Consider the following 17,138-nt stretch of genomic DNA (forward strand, 5'->3'; position numbering starts at 1 on the left):
ATTGGACACATATTTTGACTTCCAAAACTCTAGAGGTGCTTCAGCACTCCCAAAAATGACCTAAACACACCTCAGTTGGGGGAGACCGGGGGTAGTTGTATCACTTTTTATACTTTTATCTAGTTCTTGGAATCAATACATCATATATAAACAAAATGCGTTACAGATGAAAGACCAAAGGGAGTGGACATGTGAGATGTTGCGCCACCAATGAGTAAATTGTCACACTATATGAGGTAAGATGTCACACTGGATTTTGCAACTAATAAAATAAAACAATGACAAAATTATCCCCTTCTTCCTCTGTTTTTTTTTTAATTTTTATTTTTTTTTACAGCTAGAGAAATTGTCATTAATCTTGAAAATGTACTATAGTCATTGGGCAAACTAACATAAAATATTATGAAATAGATTAAAGTCCTTAGGAACTGCTGGTCATAGCTCTCAGCCTCAAATGCAAGTTTTGCTTCCTTTAAACTGGAAATTTTAGATTAAATTGAATTAAAATAAAAAATAAAAAAGCTTTTCGGTTCATCATGAAACTTAAACCAGTCCTGACATGTGGGCATGCTGTAGCTCCATCAACAAATGGAAAATCTGTTTTTAAACAATTAAACAAAACCTAGAAAACTAATTTCCTCACTTTTCAGACTCATCATTTGAAGGGTATTTCTGGCATACGTAAACTGAGTTTCCAGAGGTGCATTTTTCATTGGCCCATTCTTTGCATATGTGACAACAAACCCCAAAATGACTGAGACAAGTTGCCCCAAACTACCATGTTGGCTAATACTTGCTCTCATTTAAAGTTAGCTTAAAACAGACCCCTGACCATTTATACAAAGAAAACTAGTTTTCCACTTTTTCGTTGCACCCTCTGGTGGAGAGAAAAATGACAATGTGACAACTTACCCGTGATACAACTAGCCCCGGTTTCCCCTACTTCATGCGTCACGCTCTCAATATGACATCATCACACAAGACCAACGCAGAGAGATGAGTTGATTTATTGACACTTCATGATCCTTAGTTGTTCATCATAACCTAAAAGACAAACATTTAAACAGCTGCATTAAAACAAAGCAAAACGTACATGAAGCAAAATTGTATTTGTGGGGCTTGTACCTCATCAATCCAGTCGTTGAAGGCGGACACGCGGGTGAAGACGGTGGGCTTCTTCTCGTAGTTGCAGCCCAAGCCGGAAACGAAACTGGCGATGCCGTGCACCTCCCAGGCGCCCTCCATGTTCTTACAATTCAGAGGGCCTCCCGAGTCTCCCTGACAAGCGAGACATCATGTTTTATTCTGCTGCTAGTTACGAACACACTGACGAGGGATGACCTTGCAGGTAAAACAAGGTTCAGGACAAAAAAGAATCACTCACTAGAAATAAAAAATGTATGAAATAAATGCGAGAGTGTCAAAAGCATATAAATAAATTGGTTTATATAATGTAGAGCTTTTCGAGATAAGCAAAGATACAAATAAACTATTTATGATGATTATTATCATCATCATTATTATTATTATTATTATCATTGCTTCTTCCGCTTTCTGCTATTACAATGTCCCATGTATTTAAAAATGGTCAACTTACGACAGTTTGCTCTTGTTTTGGTTCTGAATGTGGAGATGCAGGAGTGTATCTAGTTGAGTGGGATACAGGGCTGACGCCACCCCAAAATCTTGACAATGCTAAACTATTTGCCTTATCACCTTTAACTCATTCACTGCCATTGACGGCTATAGACGTCAAAAATTCATTTTAACTATTTCTTTTAGTTTAACATTTTTTTCCCACTTTTGTTAACAAGAGTATGAAAACCTAGATTTTTTTCGATTGTACATTTAGAGCAGATATAAAATTTGTGATTAATCGTGAGTTAACTATTGAAGTCATGAGATTAATTATGATTAAAAAATGTAATCGCTTGACGTCCCTCATTTTTTATATTTTCTTTTTCTCTAAAAAAAAAAAGATTATTAAAAAAAAAAAATACTAAAAATGAGGGGCGCAGGCGATTACAATTTTTCGTAATTAATCGCATGACTTCACTAATTAACTCTCGATTAATCACAAATTTTGTATCTGTTTAAATGTTTTTTTTTTTTTTTAGGTTTTCATACTCTTGTTAACAAAAGTGGAAAAAATGTTAAACTAATAGAAATCGTTCAAATTAATTTTTGACGTCAATGGCAATGAATGAGTTATTAAAAAGCTGTTATGTAGAAGTTTTTCAAAAATAACTAGAAAATATAAACAATAAATAATTGCTTGCTTGATTGATTTCAGTGTGTTTAACAAATGAAAGTCAAAGAATTTCAAAGAAAAGTTTGGAGCATTCCATAGACCTACTCACATTGCATCCAGCCACGATTCCATCCCCACCGGCACACACCATGGTGGTCCTGACAGCGATGCCCCACCAGTCAGGCTGCGAGCAAGTGGGGTGGTCAGCCACCGGCATCAAAGCCTGCTGCAGCTTATCAGCAATGGGGCCTCCGGCTAGAACACACATCACACACTCCGCGTGAGCGACCGCACGCACGGGCCGCTGCCAGCGGCTTCCACAGGCAATCGCAAATGTTCATTTTAGGAGCATTAAAAGGATTTTGCCAGGATCTAATACTTTCATCGCAGCTCTGGAGGCTTCCCTGGGATCCCGCCGCTCGTCAATCCAAACATCAGCTGTAAGACAGAACCCAAACATGCTTACTGTACAGTCTGCCCCATCCAGTGATGAAGCAGGGGTAGAGGTTGGTCAGCAGGGTGTCAGCAGGGGGGATGCACGCCAACTGAACCTGGTCGCTCAAAGTCACCGGCTCAGACAGCTTGATCATGGCGATGTCGTTTCTGCGCCACACACACACACACAGAGGGAAGTTCATTGTTTGGACTGCAGGCACATTTGGAAGCAGACACCGGCAGAGTAAAGTTGTGCTCAGAATAATACTAGCATGGTTAAATAGGAGGCAAGCTTGAGTTTAAAGTACACAGTAAGTTTCACTCTAAACAGAGTTTATTTGGTCCCACTCTAAACAGACTTGAAAGAGAGTAAAAATATTCAGAATAAATTTTCCTCAAAGTATTTTTACTTTGTATGAGAGAATTTGTCAATCCCATGAAAAAAAAACTATTAAAGATTTTTCACTCAGAAATAAGTAAATTTTGCAAAGAGAGATTTTGACTAAATTCTACTTGTTTATTAAAAAAAAATATATATATTTAAAAGTCGCTCAGGGTTGAAGAACGAACCCACAACAGCCAATCTACTCCCTGAGCCATGCCGCTCCTACTGTGTGTTAGCATATCGCGAGTGAAAATAATGTTTTTGGTCTCCTTTTGGATATTAGCAAACAGTAGGAGTGGCGTCGCTCAGGTGGTAGAGTGAGAGTCTCCCAAGCTGAAGGGCTTGAGTTTGTTTCTCAACCCTTGTGTAACTTTTCTTTTCTTTTTTTAAATAAACTAGCAAAAATGTACAAAAAAAAAAATCCTTCTAAAATTTACTTTGAATTTCTGAGTAATACTTTGAGTAAAATTTACTCTTAATATTTTACTTTTTTCCAAATGTAAATTTTACTTTGTTTAGAGTGGGACCAAATGAACTCTGTTTAGAGAAAAATGTACTCTGCAAAATGTACTTTGTAGTGTTATAGAATTTTGTGTATCCTCCAGATCACCTCACTTTAGAAGCGCCGATCTTTTTTTCTTTATTTTCATTTTTAATATAATTTACATATCTTACCCGAAAGCCACAAAGATAGGGTTCCATTTCTTATGCACAATGATCTTCGCAGGCAGGATGGCCTTGGAGCCGGCCTCTTCCTCCACCAAGTTGTGTTTGCCCACAAACACCCTGTAGGAAAGCATCGTGCTGTGGACGTAAACACGTAAACGTGAGGATTTTATCTGAATGCAATTTGAACTTTTACTTACAGCAGTGTGCAACAATCTATTGCATGCATTCATTTGGAATTTGACATCAAGAATTTGCAGCTATCCCTCAACCCATGAATGGTCTGTTGAGTGAGTTTTGCTTTCTCAGGAGCCGCAAATGCAGCTCCCAGCCGGTGAGAATCGAACCTGAGGTCCTTTTGTCACAGGCAAGCGTTCGTGCCAGCTGTCAATGTGGACGCATAAGTGAGTTCCTGTATGTTAACACTCTTACTTGATGCAATGAGCGGCAGTCATGACCCAGTTGTCAGCAATCAGAGAACCCCCACAAGTGTGCCTCCATTCTCCATCCCTCTCATACTGAAGAGAAATCTGCACATGGAACAGACACACACACACATGCACACAAAGGTTTTGGCGATGGATGGCAGCTCATTTCAAAGGCAAACATCTAATTACTGCACTTTTCAGCAGCCCTCGAGTCTGTCAGCTAAGAAGCAGATGCCAAGCGCGTGACGCTTGCCAGCGGATTTAAAAAGTCAGACAGATGTGAGATGTGGACGTGTTAGCGTTACCTGCCAGGGCCAGCTGTGAGGCCTGGCATCTTCGCCGTTGACCACACGGGAAGTCTGGGGATCGATGGGCGGGGTGCCGCACCCGAGGGCTGGGGAAAGAGGACGTATGAAGGGCAACAGGTGGAAGAATTGGAAGAAATTATTAGACTGGTCACGAGTGAAAAAAAAATGGTAGGGCAACCCCTGCAAGCTTTTTTACTGTCTGCTTTCTAGTCATCTAATAGTGCAGTTAAGTTTACAAACGACAACATTACAACAACAAAACTAACAAGAAAAAAAAAAGAGAACGCAGTGCTCAATTCATCAATAAAGAACAACCAATGTACATTTTTACCCATTTCCGTTTTAGCTTGCTAGCTATCTACATATCTAGCTAGATATCTGCCTAGCTAGGTTTCTAGCTAGTGTTAGATATTATAACATTTTTAATACTTCATTTTATTTTATTAACCATTATTAACATTCCAATTCTTTATATTAACCTTGTCGAAATGTTTTGTGTCCTTAGTAGAGCAGAAGGTGTTGATCTCGGTATAATTTGACCTTAAGCTGGGACATACTATTTAGTCTAAAAAAGTTCCTTCTCAGCGTTTTGTGCGAAAACACATTTAGCCCTTGAACTAGAATTTGTCTCAAAAACACCCAACTGACCTTGTTTACGCCATCTGCTCATGGAAAAGTACTCAGAGATATGTTTTGTCTACAAATAAAAGAGAGGAGGTCCTAAAATTATAAAAGCCGTTCGACACCCGGAAGAGACACATTTGACGCTCTGAATCCCACGATGTTTAAGTGATGATAGAGGCTGTTATCTGTCCAGAGATCTCTGATTGATTAAAAATCCTTTTTGCAAAGGTGTATTTTTCTTACATTAAATCTATCTTCATTTTTGGAACACGCAAAGAGGACATAATAATTTATTCCTCTTCACTAGCGGTCTACCTATCTAGCTAGCAAGCTATCTACAATGTACATATCTAGCTATCTACCTATAAGTAGAATATAATTGCTCAGATTTGTTTCTTCATTTATGACACTCATTTGCATAGCCACTTGTTGCTAGGCAAAATTTGCTCTTTAAAAACAAGCAAACCACATATAGCATACCACATGCTCTGCTGTTTGAATGGCAAACTAGCGACTGATGTCAGCAGGAACACATACTAAGGCAAAACTAAGTGAAAATAATATGATAGTTTCCTGGATGTAGATTTTACTGTAACAACTGACTGATTTTACTTTTCTTTTCAGCGTGGCCTTAAAAAAATATGAAGAATATTCTTGTAATATGGAACAAAGCCAGAGTCTGCAAAAAAATAAAAAATAAAAATAAAACAGAAAAGGGGGAAGAACATGGCAACGCCACACAGTCAAACAAATGTGTCGAAAGAAAAAAAAGACCATCAGGGGCCATCTGCTGGATGCGGAGGCAGCGCATACCTTATCCTTAATACAGTCATTGCTCTACCTGAGGCAGCACACCCTACCCCACACCCCCACCCCTCTCACACACACACATGCACGCACACATAGGAGTGAAGAAGGCCAGATGCTCTTACCGGCAGCAATGAGAACCGAGGCCAACACAATAGGGATCATGTTGATTGATGCGTCTCTAAAGAGGCCACTCAACACTCACTCGCTTTTAAACATTCTTCCGCAGGCAACCCCCCCTTTGAGAAAGCATTAACACACACTATTGGTGTGTAGTGCCCCCCCGGGGATGAGTGTGAGCCAATGGCGAAGCTGACCACACAGGTGGATTCTCTGGAACATTTCTCATGACCTTCATTTGGAGCTGCACATCATGTCTACTTAGTAGGCAAAACTTGTACTAAATGCACTTAACTGGGAATGCTTGCTGCTTTTTTCCCTCAATATAATTGAAGTTACATCAATAATATCATATTTGTTCCCAAAATAGACTCATCATTTCTACTGTATGTTCCCTTTCGATGTCAATTCAGTGTAACCTGGATTTAACTGCTTGCATAAGAGCATGAGAAGCAAACATCTGGATGGCTGGCGAGCGAGCATGTTTGCTCTGAAACACAAAATGAAAATCCAACCAAGGAAGCATTAGAATAATAAATAACCAGATGGTGACATTGCTGCAGCTAATATTGACAGTCAGTATAAAAACAAACAAACGACAATTTATGATGAAGCATCATTACGACGCTATTGATGCTGGATTTTTTTTTTTCAAGTGATTATGTTGTGACTTGTTGCAAACATCCTGTCAGAGTGAGGCTTTGCTAATTTTTTTATACATTTATAACTGGCTCCTTGGATTGTTTTATAAAAAAGATTGTAAAAAAAAAGTTTTGAAATTCATTCTTGGTGGCATAATGTGGCTCAAACTGAAGACCTGTAGCATTCCCAACATTTTTGGACAAAAACTGAGGAATGCATAATGTGATGAGGAAAGGATGTGATGATGATTCATATTATTAAACAAAAGAAATAAAGTATCTATTCGGAACCATTCAATCAGTTCACCGCCTTATGTGGCAATTTATACTTAACATGAAAACAAAAGAATATGACTTGAAAATTGTTCCAAAGGAAAGTCTGACAGTTTCCAGTTTCATTTCTGAAGTTGTATTTTGTAAGTTGGACTCAAGCGACCCTTTTCATTTGGCCGCGTGGAGACAGATGAAGCATGACAACAAGAGAATAAGCCGAGATAGTCGGCAGCCCTCTGTGAATTCCGCCGCGGCCCAGATATGCAATTAATTGAAAGCTAATTAAAATTCTTGGTCAAATCTGTAAAACATTGTTGTGCTTATCGCTTCTCGCTGTCCGCAATACACGCGCCCGCCGTTGCCTTGTGATGATTAAACCTCTTGTACTCATTACATTGTTGGTGGGCAGATGCGCTGAGGTGTACCTGCAGCTCGGAACATATGATGGATCTAGCGCAGGCCGTCAGAAAGGCCCCATCTGGGCTTTTGTAGCAGCTTCGTCTCAGCCTGTTTTACCTGTCAGGAAGTACCGCTGAACTCTGGGTGACTCTCCGCGTTTATAGTTGCTCTCTATCTCTTTGTGGCAGTAAACATTGCCTTTCAGTGATAGTTCCTCATATGGAGCAAAGGGAGTGAGATTATGTCGAAATATCGTGAGGACCGGGGCCGGGGAGCATGACTTCAGCACATTGTGCATTTTATCAGCATGTACACAAATGAGACACTCAATCAGGTACAACTCCTCCAATAGAGATCCTGACGTTGACGTCACGGGTCCCAAAATGGCAACCATTTTGGCAGCAATGAAAACTCGTCTGCCACTTTTGAGTAAATGGCAAATGCCAAACAATGATTGACAGCTGTTGTGGACTAGCTGCCACAACGAGAAGAGGCAAAAAAAAAAAAAAAAAAAAAGTATCGAGCATGATCCAGGCTACCAAAAGAGGAACCAATACGCAGCCGATGCTGCACTTTGTACATGGTGGCTAAATCAGCAGATGCTAACTGCTAACATGCAAAATGTGAGAGAAATAATCTGTTTTGTTCATTTGTGCTGCTATGGTTTAATAGATATTACACAGTTGAATTTAATAACTGACCAACACCATCAAGAAGACTTTTTACGGCATAAATGCTAAGTTGCTAACGTACATAAATGCCAACTTCTATGACATTTTGAGCACATAAATAAATAGAAATAAATCCGGATTGCACAAACTTTTAAAGCCTTTGTATGATCAGATTTGCCAGCACTCACCGGCAACAGAGGAAAAAACACTCCTGACACTTCATCGGCAATCCAACAAGTCCACCTCGCGGCTCGCGCAAGTATATCGTGTCCTTCTCATCAAAGTGACCGTCTTGGGCAGAAAGTTGACGGATTAACGCTAGCTTTAGCCTTCCTCGCTGCTCTAGTCCATTAACGCCACGCCGCTACTCCTGCTGCAAGGGGGAATGTTCATAGAAAGTCACGTGACGTCAGGATCCTTATGCAGTTGTTTACCAAGTACCACTAACAAAAAGTCACACAACCAATCGCAGGAAAGTGGTGAGCCGTGACCTGACATGAGTTTTTTTTTTTGTTTTGCACTCACTCACACAAACACGGTCTCCCAGGCGGGGAAGCGAACCCACGCCAACCTGCATCGTAGGCAAGTGACGGTTCCACTCCGCCACCTGGAGCCCGACCAGACATGGGGTCGTTACCTGAGCCCTCAGGCACTGTGATGTCATTTCAGTTGACAGCAAGTGGCTCTACAAAGCAAAATGGCCGCCTCCTGAGATGGATAAAAACAAGTGATTTTTTTCTGCTTTATAATCATATTCCACAAACCCAATATTAATCTGTTTGACATGTTTAGACAAGTGGGGCGCATACAACATAATAAAATTATTTTATTTTTTTTACTTGATTTTCCAAGAGATATAAAAAAAAAAAATCACAGATGTAAAAAAAAAAAGAAAAAGAAAAAAAGTCATTTTTCAATTTTTTTTTTTTGCGTATTTTACTGTCAAATAATTTGCACATTCTACTTCAATCTCTCCTGGGAAAAGCTCATGAATTTAATTGTTGCTTTTGAAAAGAAATTCTACCACACAAGAATTGCCTAGTTGACAGCCTCTTTTTCCCGAATGGACTTTTGACAATTTTCCAAGTTCCAAGGAACTCTGTCAGTTTTCCCAGAAACAGTTGCACCAGGAGCCAACACCAAGTCATTCATTCCCAGTGGGGTCAGGCAGACAAACACCAATACAGTTCAGCGTTCTTTTGCCAACACTTCAACCTTGGCGGATCTCTGCTCTTAATTGAGTATAATTGTAATTCAACAATATCTTTATTGTTGTTGTTGTAGTTGACTTATGTGTAGAACTATGAGGTGTTCCTAACTCATTCACTGCCATTGACTATAGACGTCAAAAATTCATGTGAACTATTTCTATTAGTTTACTATTTCTATTAGTTTACTATTTCTATTAGTTTAACATTTTTTTCATTTCATTAATTTTTTTATGAAAACATAGAATTTTTTTTATTGTACATTTATAACAGATATGAAATTATCATGCGATTAATTACGATTAAACGCCCCTTATTGTTTTTTTTTTTTTTTTAATTAGGCCCGCCAGGCGATTACATTTTTTAATTGTAATTATCACATGACTTCACTAGTTAACTAACGATTAATCACAAATTTTATATCTGTTCTAAATTTACAACAATTTTTTTTCTAGATTTTCATACTCTTGTTAGCAAAAGTGGAAAAAAATGTTAAACTAATAGAAATAGGTTAAATAAATTTTTGACGTCTATAGCCGTCAATGGCAGTGAATGAGCTAATATTTTGCTCTAGGTTTACTAAGGAGTCAGACAATTTCTACACCTGTAAAAATAAAAATAAAAATAAAAGACAACTACCGGCTCCCTCTGTCACTGGCTGTGCATTGGTTCGCCTCTTCGCTTTTGTTATTTAATTGGAGCTCAACATTTGCTGCCATTTCAAGCCTTGAAAGTACACGCAGCACGGAAAAAAGTCGTTTAATTAAATCTTCAGAAGCGCCTCGTGCCCCGACCGGCCTTCCTGCAGGTCTTGTTCCGACTCGCCACGTTTCCACTCCCCTCATGCACGTCAAGAGGGAGAAGGGGAAGCACGGCTGCACGCAGGCTGTCTGTTATGGCGAGTTAATATTTATTTGGATTCCGAGTATGGCTCACGCACCGGGACATTTAATATGAATGAACCTCACTGTGCTTTGTTTGTTTGTTTTATTCCACTAAGAAAAATCTAACAAAAATGGCTTTCTTACCACTGTGTTTCATAACAGTATAAAAGGACACAAGATGAGATATATACTCATGTATAGATTAGATAAAAGCAAGAGAAACATGTCTATGTGTAATAGATACAGTAGAACCTCAGGACAGTCAGACTCATTAAGATTTGGTCTATGTTTCGTATTTTTGAAAAAAAAAAAGTAAACACGTCGATGTATTTGACCAGTACAAAAAACAAGCAAACGCTGCAAAAACCAATATGCCTTCATTCTGTATTCTGACGTGAGAGCTGCAGGCAAGATCCACGCACACACAAATATGCGATGCGCAACTCACAACATGATCTTTGACTGATCTGCAGCTGAGGTCGTTTGTCACACAAAGAATGTAAAGTGTGTGAAGGGGTGCCAATTTCAGCTCCATTCCTACAATCACTTGCTACAATAATCAGTTATATACAGTATAGTTTAAATTATATTTTTAAGATTCTGAAGCAATGAAGTGTCAGGTGGAACTTGACATTCTATACATAATTAAAAAATCATTCATAATGTATTATGTCATACAAGAGAAACAGTAGGAAGAGACTTGAGACATTTTTACGAGCAGTTGTTCGATAGCGTGACTGATGTACCTTTTTTTTTTTTTTATGTCCACCTCTTGAACTCGGCACGGATTCAAGAGTCCAAAGGCTCTCCTCTTCACACTGACTGTAATAAAAGAGCAGTGTTAAGTCTCATTTGATTTGCACAGCAACAGGCCAAGCATGTCCGGGACTACAGAGCCGCAGCCCAGTGAGTAGTCGCCTCGTATATCAGCAAGTCGGAATTGGCAATTTATGAATGAAAGGCACTTTTCTCGGGGCACATTTAATTCATTTATAGCTTCATTTTGACAAAAAGGGGAAAAGGCATCAAGGTATTTGGTTGGCATTTAGGATCAATTGGAATAATAATAGCACTGGTCATAGGGTACGCTTTGAATTTTAGAAACATGCACACATAACAAAAAAACAGGAAGAACATTTGCTTTAAAGAGCACTGAATCACAATTTAAACAGTCTTCACGAGAGGAAATGTTGCTTTTTATTGTTAAAGTAGTCACTTGAATGTTTCTGTAAACTTACTTGTATGCTTTAACTCATTCACTGCCATTGACGGCTATAGACGTTAAAAATCATTTGAACTGGAAATGTTAACTGGAAAAATAAACAAACTCTGAATATCGATCAATGGTCTAACCTCCTCATAAATCACATTTTAATGGAAAAAATATCTGCCTCAAATAAAAACCAAATATCAAAATTTATAGAAACATGGTCTACGTATATAGAATTTTTTAACCTAATTCCGGTTACTTAATTCTGTCTGTTAGCGAGAGCCACTACATCGTGATAACTTACATTGATGTTTCTGCATCTGGCAATTTATTATTATATTATATTATTAGTATGGGATTTTTTTTTAATGGGCTTTAGGTGAACTGATGAATACACACACGCTCGCACGCACGCACGCACACACACACACACACACACACGCACATACACATACTCACCCACATACAAAAAAAAGGGTACATATATATATATATATATATATATATATATATATATATATATATGTGTATATGTGTATATATATATGTATATGTATTTTAAAAAACAACAAAAAAAAAAAAACATTTATTAATTTTTTTTTAATTGATTTGTTGGATTTAAAAAAAAAAAAAAAAAAAGGAGAGCAATGATGATGTCAAATCGAATGAACAATACTGAGCTCTCCTGTAAGAAAAAAAAATAATAATCATTTGAACTATTTCTATTAGTTTAACATTTTTTTCCACTTTTGTTAACAAGAGTATGAAAACCTGGGAAAAAATATAAACAGATATAAAATGTGTAATTAATCGTGAGTTAACTATTGAAGTCATGCAATTAATTACAATTAAAAAATTTAATCGCCTGACGCGATTAAAAAAAAGAGAGACAAGATTATTAAAAATTAGGGGCGACAGGCGATTACATTTTTTAAACGTAATTAATCGCATGACTTCACTAGTTAACTCACGATTAATCACACATTTAATATCTGTTCTAAATGTACAATAAAAAAATCTAGGTTTTCATACTCTTGTTAACAAAAGTGGAAACAAATGTTAAACTAATAGAAATAGTTCAAATGAAATTTTGACGTCTATAGCCGTCAATGGCAGTGAATGAGTTAAAGCAACAGCTTCAACTTTGATGGAACCAGTGCACATTTTAAATTAGAAAAATCAAACAAAAAGTATAAACACTAGATGAATAAAGTCTGCACACCCCTCTACATATGCTACATGTTAGTGAGATAAAAACATGACAACAAAACTTTCTCACCATAAGGAAGACACGTATAAGGAATTTTAATTTTGCTGTCTGTTTTGCCTCCCAGTTTTCTTCTCTTTTCATCAATTTTGTAGGGACATTCAGTTTGTAGCAATGTCACCGACTTTGTGCCATATTTTCTCCACTGGATGGTGACTGTCAGCAACAATTTTTCATCATGTTACATGTGATGCCTTGGGGGGAAGAAAAGTTTTGACCCTTCTCTGGAATGACACCTTTGAACAATGACATCCCTCTGATGCTGTGAAAGCTCTTTGTGGACCAGGGCCTGCACTGTAAGATGATTACATAAATGTCAAGACATGCCTCCTGGAAAATTGAATTTTATTTTTGGTTAATCAGAAGCACTTTCAATGGTGGCAAGTGTGCGCTGACTTCCATTTAACATGAGTTTGAATGTGATTAGATCATTTTGAACATAGCCACATCCCGAGTTATAAGAGGGTGTGCACACTTGTGCAACCAAAATTGTCTCAGTAGTTTATTTTAACGTTCGCCATTCAAATACATTTCTTTCTTTTTTTGTCAATTGAGTTACACAGGTTTGAATTCATGATTTAAAAAAAGTTCAGAATTTTTTTTTAATTTCACAAAAATGTGACATTTGAATAGGGGTGTGCAGACTTTTTAAAGTCTCTGCATACTGAAATAATGATCATCCCATCCCAATTTAATCACAAATTTACGAAATCTATTGTTACGATGAAAAAAATGGTAGCAGGTATGACCATTTATGGTAATTGTTTCACCTGTCACTAGATTTAGCTGGCATAGATAAAAAAAATAAATAAAAAAAAATTAAATATATATTTTTTGTAGGCACTAAACTGTTTTCATACCAATTAGATGAAACTGAATAATTTCCGAAAGAACACGATGACCTCTCGTAACACAGTGGTTGGGTAATTATTTTAAAGGGTTATGCACGTACATATATGACTGGAGGCACATACATGACATTGGCATTTTTACAGGCGATAAACGAGGCGAGGCGTAATCATCTTATGTGCAGTTGGTGCAAAAACATAAACAATAAATTAAATACATAAAAAGTAAGGAAACAATGGACTATAAAATGCAAAGTATAAGACTGTTTATTTTAAAGTGTTTATTTAGTTAACATAACGTACATCTTTGTGGAACTCATTGTTGAGACAGTTCCATATAACGAAAGGCTGGGGGAATTTTGATCAGGCAAAGACTTCTGCTACCTCAACGTCCTCAATGCTTGCTGCAGTAATTGCAATTTAACCCCACCTTGTTGACATTGTACGAGTGTGTTATAGCCTGCAGCACTTATCTCGCCATTGCATATGCTTTTGTTTTAATTGTCTGTGTTATTTGCATCTCAGGAACAAACTTAATTTTATTCCCTTTATTCCAATGCTAAGCATCGTCAGAAAGGTGAGCTCAGCACGCATCGTCACACTATTGAGCCACAACAATGATTTGCTTCATGCTTATCATGTGCATCTGAAGAAGTGTAGGGGTTTGTGTGTGTGTGTGTGTGTGTGTGTGGTGACAGCAGGCAATGAATAGGAATTGCTTATTGGTTGGCAGATAAGGCAGCAGATAGAGCAGGTGTCATTCACCGTGCATTACATAATCTCACAAAGCACACAATAGATAATGTTTCCCTCATCTGTGCACTTTTTTCTTTTAGTGGACAGTCCAATTAGAGTGTTGACAGCTAAACCCCTTCAGACCCACATTTTTCTGTTGGGCAAAATTATTATTATTATTATATTTTTTTTGTTCCCGATTTTGACTCTTTTGCCACATAAGAACAATATAGATTTTTTTTTTTTGGGAGGGGAAGTGGGGTTGTCACATGTTTTTATTTGTTATAGTAGACGCCAGGAAAATCTGGCTGTAACGTGTTGTAAACATACCAATCTTATATGCAACATTTTTAACATGAACATAGTAGTAGTGATAGTTAAGATCCAATCATGAACCAGAAGTGTTGACATCATCCAAATTATGCATTTTATTGGTTTAGACAAATATTTCATGTCCACTGGGACCATCTATGGGTCTGAAGAGGTTTTAATAAACAGTCACTGGCGAATTTTATTTGTATTATATTATCATTTATACAAATTCCACAAGTGCCAGCATGCTACCGCAATTGACACACAGATATTATATTTATTTTGGATTGCAATTATTATTATTATTATTATTATTAGTAGTAGTAGTACATTAGCATTACTATTGTTACATTTTAGTATGTATTATATTTTATTGTTAGAATTTAATTTATAATTCCATGTCATTATGATCCTTTTATAAATAATAATACATTTGCTCAATAATAATAACTTTTATTACAGATTCAATGGTCCAGATGAGAGCAAAAACAATACATAAAAAAAATAATACATAATAAAAAACACATAAAATAATCATAAACAACATATTTATAAATAAAGTATAAAGTAAAAACCAAAAAAAAAAAAACTATGAACATATAACTGGTTTTCTTTTCTTACCTAAGAAAAAAAGGGGCGGCGTCTGGCAACCCGTCAGGCTTCCATTCTGTCTCCCTCTGTTGGTCATTTATTTATTTATGTCTCTTGTTAAGTGTTAATTTCCTTTCCTGTACTCGCGATATGTGCGTGCAATGACAATAAATGTGACTCCGCTCCATTCCCTTCCATCATGAATATCATTATCGTGACTATGTTTCCTATTTCCCTCCAGTGTCCAGCAGGCAGAGATGCCCCCAGGCCAAAGGTTTGGAGGGTGTGGCCCCTCTGGTGAGCTCTGTGGAGGAAAGCCCTGATCCCATTCCCACCAACATCAAGGGAACTGTCCCAGCGTGGATCAATGGGAGCTTCCTGAGGAACGGTCCAGGGAAGTTTGAATTTGGCCAAGACAGGTACAGCACATTACACGACTGTAATGTGCTCATAAAAACAAGTAATGAGTCATCCAAGTTAACTTGACAAGGCAGCACATTTGTCTTGAGTCTCATAAGATTGTGCAGATGTCAACCTTTCTCCGCCCCCCACCCCAGATACACCCACTGGTTTGACGGCATGGCCATGATGCACAGATTTCACATCAGTGAGGGCAAAGTGACGTACAGCAGCCGCTTCCTGAGAAGTGACTCGTATGTACGCAACTCGGAGAAGAACCGCATCGTGGTGTCAGAATTCGGAACGCTGGCCATGCCTGATCCCTGCAAGAACATCTTTGCACGATTCTTCTCACGTTTTCAGACGCCAAGTATGTGCAATTCGAATGCTGAATATCAACCCACTACAGTGGAGGTGCCTTTACTGAATCTTAATGTATCCCCGCCATCACTGAATGCATTATTATTAAAACTGTATAGCATGGGAGAAGAAGCACAAGTGAAGTAAAACAGATAAAACACAGATCCTTTTTTGAGTTTATATCCATTGCATTTGCAGCCTTAACAAAAGGTGCAGCCGGTACATCATAATGTGCTTGATTGAAATTATAGCAGCAACACAAATCACAAAATTATAGCTTTATCAGGTTTTGTTTTCTATTTATATGAACAAACCCTGGTATTTAAAACTCTTTGTCATGTATATACAACTGCATTGTGCATTAAAATGCCTAATTTAATACAAATATATATTGCAGTTACATTTATTATTATTATTTATCATTATTTATTATTAATATTTATATTTTTATATATATTTATTTTATTTATTATATTATTTGTATTTATTATAATATCTATTATATGTCGTATTTATTTATTTATACATTATTATTATTATTACAACAAAGAAGCACCATTGATTTCATTAGGCTACAATCCCCAGTTCAGTCCTTAACCTTGACCTAACAAAATTAAATCACCTGATCAGGGGATTTTAACCTACCGCTGCCAAGCATTGCATAACGATCTAAATCATCTTTGTAATCCATAACATCCTTGGCAGGGCAATATTTTAAAACCTATGCCTGGACATTGTTGACGTTGCTCTAAAACTGCGCTCAGAATATTAGTTTGTTTAAAAGAAGGGAGTAAAGCATCAGAGAGGCCAATTTGTATTGTTTGTCCAGTATTATTATTAAGTTTTTTGGTTTGGAGGGCTTCGACCTTCCGTCTCCTACTTCGGAAGTAAAATGCATGGTCTGTAGGGTTTAAGTTTATAGATCAGCGAAGTCGTCTTTCACTTTTGAATATGCTGCAGTTATTTGAACACAGCTGTACGTAACAGTCATTTTTCTGTTGTGAACAGAAGCCACAGATAACGCAAGTGTTAATTTTGTCAAGTATAAGGGAGACTTTTACGTCAGCACAGAAACCAACTACATGAGGAGAATTGATCCTCAAACTCTGGACACCAAAGAAAAGGTAGCGAGACAAAACAGTCTCCGTCTTCATGTTCTTCTGGCGGTTGCATCAAATAAATTTGCGCGAAGATGACTGTTACTTGCCAATTTCAGGTGGACTGGAGCCAGTACGTTGCTATCAATGCAGCCACAGCCCACCCGCATTATGACCGCCAAGGGGCCACATACAATATGGGCAACTCTTACGGGAAAG

General features: G+C 37.5%; 1 protein-coding gene across 10 annotated transcripts in view; it reads right to left on the bottom strand.

Moving 5' to 3' along the window:
* Nucleotides 1-991: 991 nt before the first annotated feature.
* ela3l (elastase 3 like) overlaps nucleotides 992-17,138 on the bottom strand; it is a 138,851-nt gene continuing 122,704 nt past the window's right edge. For 9 of the 10 annotated variants that reach the window (XM_077560396.1, XM_077560395.1, XM_077560394.1 and 6 more), the window contains 7 exons: nucleotides 4,471-4,559; nucleotides 4,170-4,267; nucleotides 3,747-3,875; nucleotides 2,718-2,854; nucleotides 2,361-2,506; nucleotides 1,126-1,278; nucleotides 992-1,044 (listed from right to left, as the gene is read on the bottom strand). In XM_077560396.1, coding sequence (XP_077416522.1) covers nucleotides 1,027-1,044; nucleotides 1,126-1,278; nucleotides 2,361-2,506; nucleotides 2,718-2,854; nucleotides 3,747-3,875; nucleotides 4,170-4,267; nucleotides 4,471-4,559 — 770 coding nt within the window. In that variant the 3' untranslated portion in view covers nucleotides 992-1,026. Of the gene's footprint in view, nucleotides 1,045-1,125; nucleotides 1,279-2,360; nucleotides 2,507-2,717; nucleotides 2,855-3,746; nucleotides 3,876-4,169; nucleotides 4,268-4,470; nucleotides 4,560-6,029; nucleotides 8,172-17,138 lie in introns of those variants that run through there. The other variant, XM_077560404.1, reaches the window with a different exon arrangement.

This window comes from Vanacampus margaritifer, chromosome 3 (genome assembly GCF_051991255.1).
Source record: "Vanacampus margaritifer isolate UIUO_Vmar chromosome 3, RoL_Vmar_1.0, whole genome shotgun sequence".
Classification (NCBI taxonomy): Eukaryota; Metazoa; Chordata; class Actinopteri; order Syngnathiformes; family Syngnathidae; genus Vanacampus; species Vanacampus margaritifer.